Source organism: Physeter macrocephalus, chromosome 13 (assembly GCF_002837175.3).
Source record: "Physeter macrocephalus isolate SW-GA chromosome 13, ASM283717v5, whole genome shotgun sequence".
Taxonomy (NCBI): Eukaryota; Metazoa; Chordata; class Mammalia; order Artiodactyla; family Physeteridae; genus Physeter; species Physeter macrocephalus.
This window is the reverse complement of record NC_041226.1, coordinates 26,539,806-26,553,949: the sequence shown is the minus strand read 5'-3', so window position 1 is coordinate 26,553,949 and position 14,144 is coordinate 26,539,806. Positions and strand designations below refer to the sequence as shown.

General features: G+C 38.0%; 1 protein-coding gene across 1 annotated transcript in view; it reads right to left on the bottom strand.

The window, feature by feature from the left end:
* SUGT1 (SGT1 homolog, MIS12 kinetochore complex assembly cochaperone) overlaps positions 1 to 14,144 on the bottom strand; it is a 70,722-nt gene that overhangs the window by 21,367 nt on the left and 35,211 nt on the right. The window contains exon 11 of the mRNA XM_024126003.2: positions 7,295 to 7,385. Within this exon, the coding sequence (XP_023981771.1) occupies positions 7,295 to 7,385 (91 nt within the window). The remainder of the gene's footprint in view (positions 1 to 7,294; positions 7,386 to 14,144) is intronic.

The window sequence follows — 14,144 nt, the reverse complement described above, 5'->3', positions numbered from 1 at the left end:
CAACATGTGATTATGTCAAGCATATGTAACTTTCTGACCATGGTGTATATAACATCTTAGCAAATAGTTTTAAGTCACTGAATTTCATGTTTGTAATAAATGTCTCTCTGATATATAAATCAATAATTAACATTTACACTTCTAAAAACTGAATCAGTTAGCATAATGTAAAATCTGGGAATTTCTTTTGCGCAAAATAACTCAAAGTGTAAACTTTTGGGGCTTCCCTGGTGGCGCAGTGGTTGAGAGTCCGCATGCCGATGCAGGGGACACGGGTTCGTGCCCCCGTCCGGGAAGATCCCACATGCCGCGGAGCGGCTGGGCCCGTGAGCCATGGCCGCTGAGCCTGCGTGTCTGGAGCCTGTGCTCCGCAACGGGAGAGGCCACAACAGTGAGAGGCCCGCGTACCGCAGCAAAAAAAAAAAAAGTGTAAACTTTTGGTACATTATGCAAAATTAGATTAAAAAATGGATCCTTCACGTTAATAATAGGAGAAACTGGATGAGAAGCATACAGGAACTTTTATGTTCACAAAAACGGTGCAAAGATAGTACAAACAATTCTAAAAATAGTAATTTTTTAAAAAGATGCTTCATTAACAAATTTCTCTAAACAGTTTTAATAAATGTTAAAAATGTGGCTTCTCCTGAGGTACTTATATCTTTCAGAGTAGAAATAAGCTGAAAGTAATGAATTGCCAGGCCATCTGCCAGTGAGTTAAGACTCCATCCTCTTCCCACATTAAAAATATTAGATTACTTCAGTAGGAGAAAACAATAAAGAATTCCTGAATGCCGAAAAATACTACATGTGATGATCTAGAGTTCAGCGCCCACATCATGCACACATAGAAAATAATAACATTTGCAGCGCACATTGGGATAAACAGAGGCTGCTTGCAGCCAGAGAGGCAACGAACCCAGGGACTCAGGCACTGCCAAGGCTGCCCCAAAGACCAAGGGAATCAAGATCTTCGCACACGGATAATTAAAAAGTAAACAGGTTACCTAAGAGCTGTTAAGAACAGTTCTGTCCACTATACAATGGAAATACAATGTAAGCCACAAATGCGACTCACATACATAATTTAAAAATTTCTTGTAGTCACGTTACTAAAAAGAATCAGGTGAAATGTATCCTAATAATATGTTTTATTTAGCCTAATACATGCAAAATAATATCAGGTCAACATGAAATCAATATAAAAATATTAAGATACTTTATATTCTTTTTTTCATACTAAGTCTTCAAAATCTGGTATGTATTTTACATTTAGAGCACATCTCAATCTAGACTAGTCATATTCCAAGTGGTCAACAGGTACAGGTGGCTTGCAGCTACTACCCTGGACATCACAGCTATAGAGCTTTAAAAAAAAACCTGATTCAAAATTTCCCTATGAGTATATTAGGACACATGAATGCTAGTCTAAATGTCCCTCTTGCGCTGCTGCCTAGAGTTCTATATATGCCCTTTCTCAAAATAGTTGAGAAACTACTAATTGTTCATTCTGCTTTTCCATCCTTTCTCTTCACCTATAAACCAACTCCCTCCCTGCTCATCTCACCACCACCCCACAACAAAACAAAACCCCAGCACACCACAGTTTTATTCAGGGCAAGCATACTGTTTTCTAAATTTTATCTACCCTTCCTCTACAAGTAATCTCCTCTATCTTCTGTACATTTTCACTACTAGCCAAGAAAACAAAAACATGCGTGCCATGGTAAATTAAGAACCTAGGAAACATGGGTTTAATTAATCCTAATGCTGATTCGCCAGATGGGAGCACAGTTCTAATCTCCACCTCATAGATAAGAAAGCTGACACAGACAGGTTAATCAACTTGCCCTTATCTGCAGTCTCCAGCTTGTCAAAAATCTGACAAGCATATTAACTCCTTACAAAAATATAACAGGTCAGGGCTTCCCTGGTGGCGCAGTGGTTGAGAATCTGCCTGCTAATGCAGGGGACACGGGTTCGAGCCCTTGTCTGGGAGGATCCCACGTGCCGCGGAGCAACTAAGCCCATGAGCCACAACTACTGAGCCTGCACTCCGCAACAAGAGAGGCCGCGATAGTGAGAGGCCCGTGCACCGCAATGAAGAGTGGCCCCCCACTTGCCACAACTAGAGAAAGCTCTCGCACAGAAACGAAGACCCAACGCAGCCAAAAATTAAAAAATTAATTAATAAACTCCTACCCTCAGCATCTTCTTTAAAATAAATAAATAAATAAAGGTCAGGAGGAACAGCATCTTGAATCTCCAAGGCACTGAGTTTAGAGAGTTTGTAACTATAACACCAAAAAATCTTTAATCTCAGGAAAACATTAACACCTGTAGAGATGGTAGATGAACTACTGAGAGACAGGTAACCTAACTTCCTTGCTTATTCATATAATATTGATATCAAATAACTGCAAAGATACTCATGTCAGCAGAGACTTCCCATTGTTAAAAATGCAGCAACAAGCAGTATCACACATGGGGTAGAAGAACCAGAGCCAGACTCTAAAGAGCTGGATTTAGTCCCAGACAATGAAAACTGCTAGGTAATCTTAGGCAAGCTGCTTAACCTTTCTGAGCCTGTAAAATAGGAAGAACAATACTAGGCTACCTACTATCAGGGCTGCTGCTAGACTTAGGTGATATACTATATTTAAAGTGTTGATATTTCTTTTAAAAAATGCTTTAAGCTATACATAAACCTCAATCCAAAAGTATCTGGGAGTCAGCCCAAAGAAGAGCGCATAACATCTTTACTAACCTTCACATAAAGTGGGAAGCAGAAGCTTAATAAATAGCTTATATACCAACTTGAAGTATTTCAATTCTTAAAAATTATCTATTGGTGTCAATTCCCTGGCATTGTTAATCATGCTATAGGTTAGTTACGATATTATCATGCAGGGAAACTGGGTGAAGGGTACATGGGAACTCTCTATTATTTCTGCAACTTCTAATAGAATCTAAAATTATTTCAAAATAAAATTTTAAAATGAATGATCTGTTGGCTAACTTAGTGTTTTCTACAAAGTGCCACAAGGAAATTATATTTTCTGTTATAGAAAAAAGCAGTGAAAAATCTAAAAGTAGCTGAAACTCAGAGTTACCTCTTTTCAGTCATCAAATCAGAACATTATCTCTAATCAAAGGAAATCTCTCCATTCATTAATGAGGCCATTGCTATAAAATAGTCTTAGACTATAGTTCTAAGTGTGTCCTACAGATTAATCATTCCATTAGAAAAATACCTATGTGCCTACTACTTCCTATGCTCAGAAATGACCACAACATGAAGTAATCTGTCCCTTAAAGGGTTAAGCAATCAACCTTAGTTTTCTACTCTACCCCTAAGCCTGCCTTAGGCCTTCATTAGCTGTTTGCCTCCACCTCTTAGAAATATACTGAGGGAATTCCCTGGTGGTGCAATGGTTAAGAATCTGCCTGCCAATGCAGGGGACACGGGTTCAATCTCCAGTGTGGGAAGATCCCACATGCTGCGGAGCAACTAAGCCTGTGTGCCACAACTACTGAGCCTGCGCTCTAGAGCCCACGAGCCACAACTACTAAGCCCCGTGCTCCACAAGAGAAGCCCGTGCACCACAACGAAGAGTAGCCCCTGCTCGCCACAACTGGAGAAAGTCCGCGCGTAGCAACGAAGACCCAACGCAGCCAAAAATAAATAAATAAATTTATTTTTTTTAAAAAAAGAGAAATATACTGAAATGGGGGAACTTCTCTGGTGGTCCAGCGGTTAAGACTCGGTGCTCCCAATGCTGGGGGCCTGTTTGATCCCTGGTCGGGGAACCAAGATCCCACATGGCACAACTAAGTCTGTGTGCTAAAACTACTGAACCACACAACTAGAGAAGCCCGCACACCACAACGAAGACCCAGCACAGCCAAAAAATGAGAGAGAGACAGAGAGACATAGACAGAGAGAGAGAGAGAAATGGGCTAGATACTTTTCACTGTGAAGCCCTGAAATTCCAGGAAATTAGAGTTCACATAATTAGAAGCAACATAAAGGAATAAATAAGAGGGGAGAAGAGAAGAGGAGGAAATACATCAGCAGAGTAAACTACTAATTCACGTAAAACACAGAAAGAAAAAATAGGAAAGGCCAACACACAAAGCAAACAACCCCCAACTGACGTCACAAACTGACATGATAAACAATAAATCCCAATTCCCTCTGGGCTTTTGCTGCCATTTATCTGTATTCTTATGGCGTTTAAGAAGTTAGAACCATCACAAGAAATACTCTGTTTTCATTACAGAGCAACCTCCTTATATTCAGTGTTTCTTATCTTGGGAACATAAATAATGAAAGTAGAAAGAATACTCATTACTATTTAATTTCAACTATATAACATAATATGAATTTAAAGCTCATCAAGGCCAGAAAACAAACCTGTTATGAACTGTCTGGGGTTAGGCACATCTCCTTGCCCTTCTAGCTTTTCCCATCTCACAGCCTCTGGCTTTTTCATTTTAATTTCAATCTGGAAGAAACACCAAATAAAATCTATTATTCAATGTAAAATACACAAAACAGTGAAAAAAATGCAATTTCTTTAACTTATCAATGTTTTATAAGAATTAATAGTGTCCTCGAACAGTTTCCTTAAACTATACGAAGTTAAATTCGAAAAACTTGAAACATTTACTTTGTTTCTACTTAAAAGCAACCCTTCAAAAACAATATACATACACACTATAAACTACAATTAAGAGTCTTGAAATCCATATGCTTTTCTTCTTCTAAAGCAGTGTTGTCAACCAGGGGTAATTTTGTCCCCTGGGGAAATCTGGCAATGTCTGGATACACTGTTGGGTCATCACAACTGAGGTGGGAGTGAGGAGTGACATGGGGTACAACAACATCCTACAACATGCAGGGCAACTCCCATGACAAAGAATTATCCAGCCCCAAATGTTAACAGTGCCCACCACTGAGAAACCATGTTCTAAAGGAATTACTATATTTGCATGTACATTAACCTGTTTTAGAGTAGAGAGAAACTCATTCCATTGTATAAAAATTATACAAGTGAAACTGAGGGCAGTCATCAGTTAGATCCCTTAAACTGTAACTTGCTTGATAAATAACATCCCGTAACCTGCCTTCACTGATTAAGCTCACTTTAATTGTTCTTGAAAATTGCATACCCTCCAAGTTTCATGTAGCTTGAACAACATATCACAAGACTCCTTTAACCATCCCCTATATAAAACACCTCTGATATATGGAGCATTATAGTAACGGTAACTGTTTTCCAGGAACATGGAGCTACTCTTGCCCAGTTCAAACCAGTCAAGACCACTGACCACTCAACTGGGCCGTCTCGAGTATCTCATGGATGACCTTTTGACATCAGAGGGCAAAAAATCTTCACCCCCAAATCATGCTAATGCTATTTTCTGAACATGCATCCCATGAAGAAGCATGTAACTCAGATATGCCTACACAGAACACCAATGACCTCAGTTCATCATCGGGCTGCTGCTAGACTTAGGTGATATACTATATTTAAAGTGTTGATATTTCTTTTAAAAAATGCTTTAAGCTATACATAAACCTCAATCCAAAAGTATCTGGGAGTCAGCCCAAAGAAGAGCGCATAACATCTTTACTAACCTTCACATAAAGTGGGAAGCAGAAGCTTAATAAATAGCTTATATACCAACTTGAAGTATTTCAATTCTTAAAAATTATCTATTGGTGTCAATTCCCTGGCATTGTTAATCATGCTATAGGTTAGTTACGATATTATCATGCAGGGAAACTGGGTGAAGGGTACCTGGGAACTCTCTATTATTTCTGCAACTTCTAATAGAATCTAAAATTATTTCAAAATAAAATTTTAAAATGAATGATCTGTTGGCTAACTTAGTGTTTTCTACAAAGTGCCACAAGGAAATTATATTTTCTGTTATAGAAAAAAGCAGTGAAAAATCTAAAAGTAGCTGAAACTCAGAGTTACCTCTTTTCAGTCATCAAATCAGAACATTATCTCTAATCAAAGGAAATCTCTCCATTCATTAATGAGGCCATTGCTATAAAATAGTCTTAGACTATAGTTCTAAGTGTGTCCTACAGATTAATCATTCCATTAGAAAAATACCTATGTGCCTACTACTTCCTATGCTCAGAAATGACCACAACATGAAGTAATCTGTCCCTTAAAGGGTTAAGCAATCAACCTTAGTTTTCTACTCTACCCCTAAGCCTGCCTTAGGCCTTCATTAGCTGTTTGCCTCCACCTCTTAGAAATATACTGAGGGAATTCCCTGGTGGTGCAATGGTTAAGAATCTGCCTGCCAATGCAGGGGACACGGGTTCAATCTCCAGTGTGGGAAGATCCCACATGCTGCGGAGCAACTAAGCCTGTGTGCCACAACTACTGAGCCTGCGCTCTAGAGCCCACGAGCCACAACTACTAAGCCCCGTGCTCCACAAGAGAAGCCCGTGCACCACAACGAAGAGTAGCCCCTGCTCGCCACAACTGGAGAAAGTCCGCGCGTAGCAACGAAGACCCAACGCAGCCAAAAATAAATAAATAAATTTATTTTTTTTAAAAAAAGAGAAATATACTGAAATGGGGGAACTTCTCTGGTGGTCCAGCGGTTAAGACTCGGTGCTCCCAATGCTGGGGGCCTGTTTGATCCCTGGTCGGGGAACCAAGATCCCACATGGCACAACTAAGTCTGTGTGCTAAAACTACTGAACCACACAACTAGAGAAGCCCGCACACCACAACGAAGACCCAGCACAGCCAAAAAATGAGAGAGAGACAGAGAGACATAGACAGAGAGAGAGAGAGAAATGGGCTAGATACTTTTCACTGTGAAGCCCTGAAATTCCAGGAAATTAGAGTTCACATAATTAGAAGCAACATAAAGGAATAAATAAGAGGGGAGAAGAGAAGAGGAGGAAATACATCAGCAGAGTAAACTACTAATTCACGTAAAACACAGAAAGAAAAAATAGGAAAGGCCAACACACAAAGCAAACAACCCCCAACTGACGTCACAAACTGACATGATAAACAATAAATCCCAATTCCCTCTGGGCTTTTGCTGCCATTTATCTGTATTCTTATGGCGTTTAAGAAGTTAGAACCATCACAAGAAATACTCTGTTTTCATTACAGAGCAACCTCCTTATATTCAGTGTTTCTTATCTTGGGAACATAAATAATGAAAGTAGAAAGAATACTCATTACTATTTAATTTCAACTATATAACATAATATGAATTTAAAGCTCATCAAGGCCAGAAAACAAACCTGTTATGAACTGTCTGGGGTTAGGCACATCTCCTTGCCCTTCTAGCTTTTCCCATCTCACAGCCTCTGGCTTTTTCATTTTAATTTCAATCTGGAAGAAACACCAAATAAAATCTATTATTCAATGTAAAATACACAAAACAGTGAAAAAAATGCAATTTCTTTAACTTATCAATGTTTTATAAGAATTAATAGTGTCCTCGAACAGTTTCCTTAAACTATACGAAGTTAAATTCGAAAAACTTGAAACATTTACTTTGTTTCTACTTAAAAGCAACCCTTCAAAAACAATATACATACACACTATAAACTACAATTAAGAGTCTTGAAATCCATATGCTTTTCTTCTTCTAAAGCAGTGTTGTCAACCAGGGGTAATTTTGTCCCCTGGGGAAATCTGGCAATGTCTGGATACACTGTTGGGTCATCACAACTGAGGTGGGAGTGAGGAGTGACATGGGGTACAACAACATCCTACAACATGCAGGGCAACTCCCATGACAAAGAATTATCCAGCCCCAAATGTTAACAGTGCCCACCACTGAGAAACCATGTTCTAAAGGAATTACTATATTTGCATGTACATTAACCTGTTTTAGAGTAGAGAGAAACTCATTCCATTGTATAAAAATTATACAAGTGAAACTGAGGGCAGTCATCAGTTAGATCCCTTAAACTGTAACTTGCTTGATAAATAACATCCCGTAACCTGCCTTCACTGATTAAGCTCACTTTAATTGTTCTTGAAAATTGCATACCCTCCAAGTTTCATGTAGCTTGAACAACATATCACAAGACTCCTTTAACCATCCCCTATATAAAACACCTCTGATATATGGAGCATTATAGTAACGGTAACTGTTTTCCAGGAACATGGAGCTACTCTTGCCCAGTTCAAACCAGTCAAGACCACTGACCACTCAACTGGGCCGTCTCGAGTATCTCATGGATGACCTTTTGACATCAGAGGGCAAAAAATCTTCACCCCCAAATCATGCTAATGCTATTTTCTGAACATGCATCCCATGAAGAAGCATGTAACTCAGATATGCCTACACAGAACACCAATGACCTCAGTTCATCATCGTTTCCCACACCTCAGACCACCTTGCTTCTTTATCCCATATATATCCCAAGCTCCTCACCTCTGGTGAGGCAGATACAAGATTTGTTCTCCCATCTCCTCATTCGGCTGCCTCACGAACAAACCCTTTCTCTTTTGCAAACCCCGGTGTCCCAGTGTTTGGCTTGCTGTGCACTGGGTAAATGGACCTGGTTTGATAACACAAGTTATGCTAACATTTTTATAATCATTCGTTCAATAATCATCAAACACCTACTGTGACCAAGAAACAGTCTTCAGGAATGTGAGGGATTTTTTAAATACTAAAGGCATTAGCCTTGACCATTCAGTAGTATGTGAAATACTTGAAAAAAAGTTACTCAAGAGGCAACTAAATGTTCTGAAAGCTCAGGAGAGATCACACCTGGCTGTGAATAAAGAAAGGTTTCGGGGCACCTTGAAGGGCTGTGAGGGGTAGGAGCATTTGCAATGGTGGAAAGGTTAGGTCTCCAGAGGCAAAGGGAATTGCATAAAACTGAAGCCGTAAGGTGTGAAAGGACACACTGTACCAGGCAGCAGTATGTGTGATAGAGCAGTGAAAAATACAGATGGAAAAAAAGGTCTAAGACAGACCATGAGGCGCTTTGGAAGGCTAAACTAAGGCCATTTACTACAATGAAATGTTAAAAGCATCCTAAAAGCACCTTTAACCCTCTAATCAAGGCTGGTCCCTTAGAATCTACCCTTAACCCTAACATACACTCGCACAGCACTTACCTTATGCTTTCCTTATTCAAATAATGCTCTCGCCCTCATTTTTAGCCTAGCAAAAATAAGCATTTACAGTGCTGGTAAACACATTTATAATTATTATGCAAATAGTTTAAGAATCAAATTAGAATTTTATATTCTAATGCTTTTTCTAAGAAAAGAATTACTACTTTTCTAAGTAGAAAAACACCCAGAAGACAGACTTTACAAAAAGAAAAGCCTACTGTGTCACACTTTGGTTCTTTGACCCCTTTGGGGAAGATGAATCATTTAAATTAACAATTACTGGTAAACTTTCTACCAACAGCATTTAGGGGGAGAATCCTTAAAATGTGCATTTTAAAATACTTTAACAAAACACTAAAAGAAATCTGCCAATATTTTCAGTCAGATATGAAGTGATGGAATGGAAGGGCGTTTTCTTAAGGCACATAGAAATGTAACAAAAAATGTTTTCATGAGAAAAACAGGAAACAAATCTCACTAGAAAAGGGGCAAAACAATTAGCATTTTAATGTAATTTACATGTTTAAATTCTACATAAATAAAATCAAACATTTAAAAGGATCTCCAGAATTCCCTAAAATGAACTATGATTAACTTTTATAAAGTAAAATACTATCAATATTTTCTCATACACAGTATTAAGTGAAAGTACTCTGATTATTTTAAGCTGTCACTGCTGGGATATTTATCAAAAAGGGTCAGAAATCCAAACGCTGACAATGACACAGAAATAGTCACTGAAAAGGACTATTAATATTATACTAAAATTTAAACTGCATCTTGCTCCTTTAATTTTGGACTCATCCAGAAATGAAGACCTCACAAACAGTGTGTACATCAACACTATCCTTAACTAACCTCAGCCACGGGGCACCCTATATTCACACGTGTTCCTGAGCTAAGCACCATCTATAAAAAGTCCCTTGTTTCACATGAAGAGCACTCACACCTCTGAAAGCCTCTATAACCTAAATAATTGTGCATTATGAACAAAGAAGCCTTTATAAAGCCAAAGCCCTAAGTCACAACCTGTTTCAACTGAGACATGCCGACCTGAACTTGAAATTATACTTAATCCATTCATTAAAAGAGGTGCACATAGTAAACCATTTAAAACAGCTTTTTTAAAAGGTAAAAGGGGGGAGACTAATATTCTATGAATTCCTTTTTATACCTACTTCATTTTTAATGCTTATATATGCTTTTAAAAATGATTCTGACAGATACTTCTCAAATTACCACCAGTACCATTTCAGATATTTTTATTGGGACAATTAATCAGCCGTTCTATTTTTATTTAAGTCAAAAATAATTTAAAAGTTAACTTAAAACTTTGGTTGTTTATAACTAATGAGAACCTACTGTATAGCACAGAGAACTCTACTTTAGGTGGTGACCTAAATGGGAAGGAAATCCAAAAACGAAGGGATATATGAATATGTATAGCTGATTCACTTTGCTGTACAGCAGAAACGAACACAGCTTTGTAAAGCAACTGTACTCCAATGAAAAAAAACAAAAAACAAAAAAACCTTTGGTAGTTTGCTTGAATGTTGCTCTCATATGCACAGGGAAGGCTTTCAATGTGCCATAATATCCCAAAGCAGTATTCACAAACTACTAATAAGAATCCCTCCTCTGTTGGGTTGTCAGTTTTCAATATTCTGTGTACTACCACCCACTTCTAAGGTCTCCTTTGCAAAGCAGAGAGTTTAATTTTTTCCAATGAATGGAACTTCAGGTTTAAAGAAACGCCATACTTCTAAAGGGTCACGGCATCCAGACACTACCTTCTTAAGGTAAGTGACCTCCCACTTACTACTACAAATTGATGGTGAAGGAATCTTTCCCAGAGACTAGAGGGCTGTGCAGTTTACTGGTAAACTTTTTTTTCTGGCAAACTTTTGAGAACCATCTGTTTCAAGCCTGCAGTCAATAAATAAGTGTTTCCTGATCTCTAGAATGCGGCTTTTCCAGTATTCTCTCACTCAGCTCTTTGCACATTTCATTGCTGTATCAAAACCCTCTGTCCAATATTAGAATAGCTCAGTCTTCCCTGAGGCCAGACTGCACATCTACTGTCTTTATTTTTACACTCAAATCATTTTATAATTGTTTTTAATGCAAAAGATGGTAATGAATGAAGAGGAACTGAATAAACTTCTCCAAAGTTCTAGAAGCTCAGTTCAAGTATTTACTGAGTACCTACTGTGAGCCAGGCACTGTGCTGGTGCACAAGACCACCACCTCTATTCTTCTTGAACAAATCAATCAGAAGACACACTCCCATAAACAAAAAATTCCAGCATCCATCATCTGTAGAGACAGACCTAAGTTTTGGGAAATATCTAATTATCTGGAAGGAAGTATGCCAAAATGTCATCAGTAATGAGACTGAGTGATTACACTCTCAGCTCACTTATATTTTTCCAAATTTTCTATGATATGCATTTATTGCTTTTATAACCTGAATAAAAATCTAAATCATCAGTATTAAATAATAGCAGTAATATTTATTGAGCACTTATTACATGCCCCATGTACTAAGTGCTTCATATATATCATCTCACTTAACAGAAAGTGAGAGGAGAAAACCACCTATATTTTAGAGATGAGAGAGCCAATAAATAGAGTAACCTGCTGGAAGTGTCATTTTCTGCTAGAAGTTTTACTTATTTTATTTCCTCAGAAATAAGCAGAGGTTGAGGACGAGTCAAAAACAGTCAGTTGTGTAATTCCAAAAGAGTCACAAATAAGTCCACTTGCTAGATGTATGACTAATCACGCTGTGCCTCAGTTTCGCTTGTAAAATGGGATTAATAGGGTCTACCTCACTTAGGATTCTTTTGAGGATTAAATAAAACCATGTATGAAAACAATATAGCATTGTGTCTAGCAAATAACAACTGAATGCTATTATGAATATCTTCATCACTGTTACAATTAGCTGAAAATCTGGGCAAATTATTTTACATCTCTAGGTTCAGTTGCCATACCTGTAAAAAGGTAATAACAATACCTACACCATGCAGTAACTGTGAGGATTACATGGGATAACACACAGCAATCAAACCACTTACCTACTGTAATTCTCCTAAGGTCAAACAACATGGCATTGGCTAAATAAGCTACAGTAAATGCCTATCATGAAATACTTTGCTGTAAAACATCTAAGGGCATAAAAAAAATACCCAAAATGAATAAGTTTAACAAGACAGCTACAGACAGTATGGACAGTAAAATCCTTTTCTTTTGAAAATACATGTATATACATTAATAGAAAAGGAAGCTCTACAATTTGTGGATATCAACAACTAAAGTTATTTAAAAAACAAACAACAACAACAACAACAAAAAACCCTATTACCACGACCATATCAAAAAGGCATAACAGGGCTTCCCTGGTGGCGCAGTGGTTGAGAGTCCGCCTGCCGATGCAGGGGATACGGGTTCATTCCCCAGTCTGGGAAGATCCCACATGCCACAGAGCGGCTGGGCCCGTGAGCCTTGGCCGCTGAGCCTGTGCGTCCGGAGCCTGTGCTCTGCAGCGGGGAGAGGCCACAACAGTGAGAGGCCCGCGTACCAAAAAAAAAAAAAAAAAAAGGCATAACAAAACAATAATCCAAAATCCCACACACATCTGTGTGTTTAAAAAAGCAGTAGTATCCTGCCGGGACACCTCCAACCCCATTATATCATAATTAAGATTCTTCTATGAATATCAAGAAAAGGAATTTTAAAACTTCTCAAATTTTAGTGGGTTAAGAAGGCAGAAGTGGGCTCTTTGTCTCTAAGACACACATTTTTATTTCCCACAATTTCAGTTAAAAGCCTTCATATTTTATATTGATATAATACAAAAAATTACTTTGACTAAAAATAAGAACACAAGAACATTTCTACAAGGGCAAATTTACACCAAAGGATTCTGAGAATTCTAATTTTTTCTTACAGGGAGTGAATATTAATCTTTAAAATGAATATTTCACAGCATAGCTGTTACTGAAGTTATAATCCTGTGATTGTGATAAGAGAATATCGTCATGATATTAACAAAATGAAATAAAAGAACCATTATAGTTTCTTAATTAAAAAATGGATTAATAGGCAGATACGTAAGCTAGTATTCAGTAGAACATACAAATAACTATCAAAGGTACTAAAAAATATGAATCCTGACTAAGAAAAACATATTACAGATTACATTGTAAAACATTTAATTAAGGGAATTCCCCAGCAGTCCAGTGGTTAGGACTCAGCGCTTTCACTGCCAGAGCCCAGGTTCAATCCCTGGTCAGGGAATTAAGATCCTACAAGTTGAGCAGTGTGGCACCTCCGCCCCCCCCAAAAAAAATTTAGTTAAGAAATGCTATTTCAGTATCTTAAGGATACTATCTCTTCCTCTTTTCATTGCAAATTATATTTCGTTTGAGTTAATAACAATTAACCAATGGTTATACATAAATATGCAACATGCATGTTTATTTGAAGGTGAGAAAGAAAACAGGATTCTCAAAAGGCAAAGAAATAGCCCTTTTAAACCACAGATTTTACAGAATCTCTAATTTCAGGCATATTTTCCCAAGCAAAATGCAGCCTTTTATCCAACCACATAAATGATTCAAGACACCTGCAAACGTATGAAAAGCAAATTACTATTTTTCCCTTTTAGTGTCATCACTAAATAAGACTCAGTAACCCAGAGAAAGATTTTCAGTATTTTAACATTGTCTCCCTCTGCTGTATAAAAAAGATTCAAAAATTTCATCATTCTCATTAAGATATAATTAAGTACAATTCTTTCCATTTGTTTCCCACAAAATACAGCTTAAAAACTGGTAATTTAACAAAGTAATATATATTAACTTTGGGTTAGGACAATAGAAATAATCATCCTCCAGGGCTTCCCTGGTGGCGCAGTGGTTGCGCGTCCGCCTGCCGATGCAGGGGAACCGGGTTCGCGCCCCGGTCTGGAAGGATCCCACGTGCCGCGGAGCGGCTGGGCCCGTG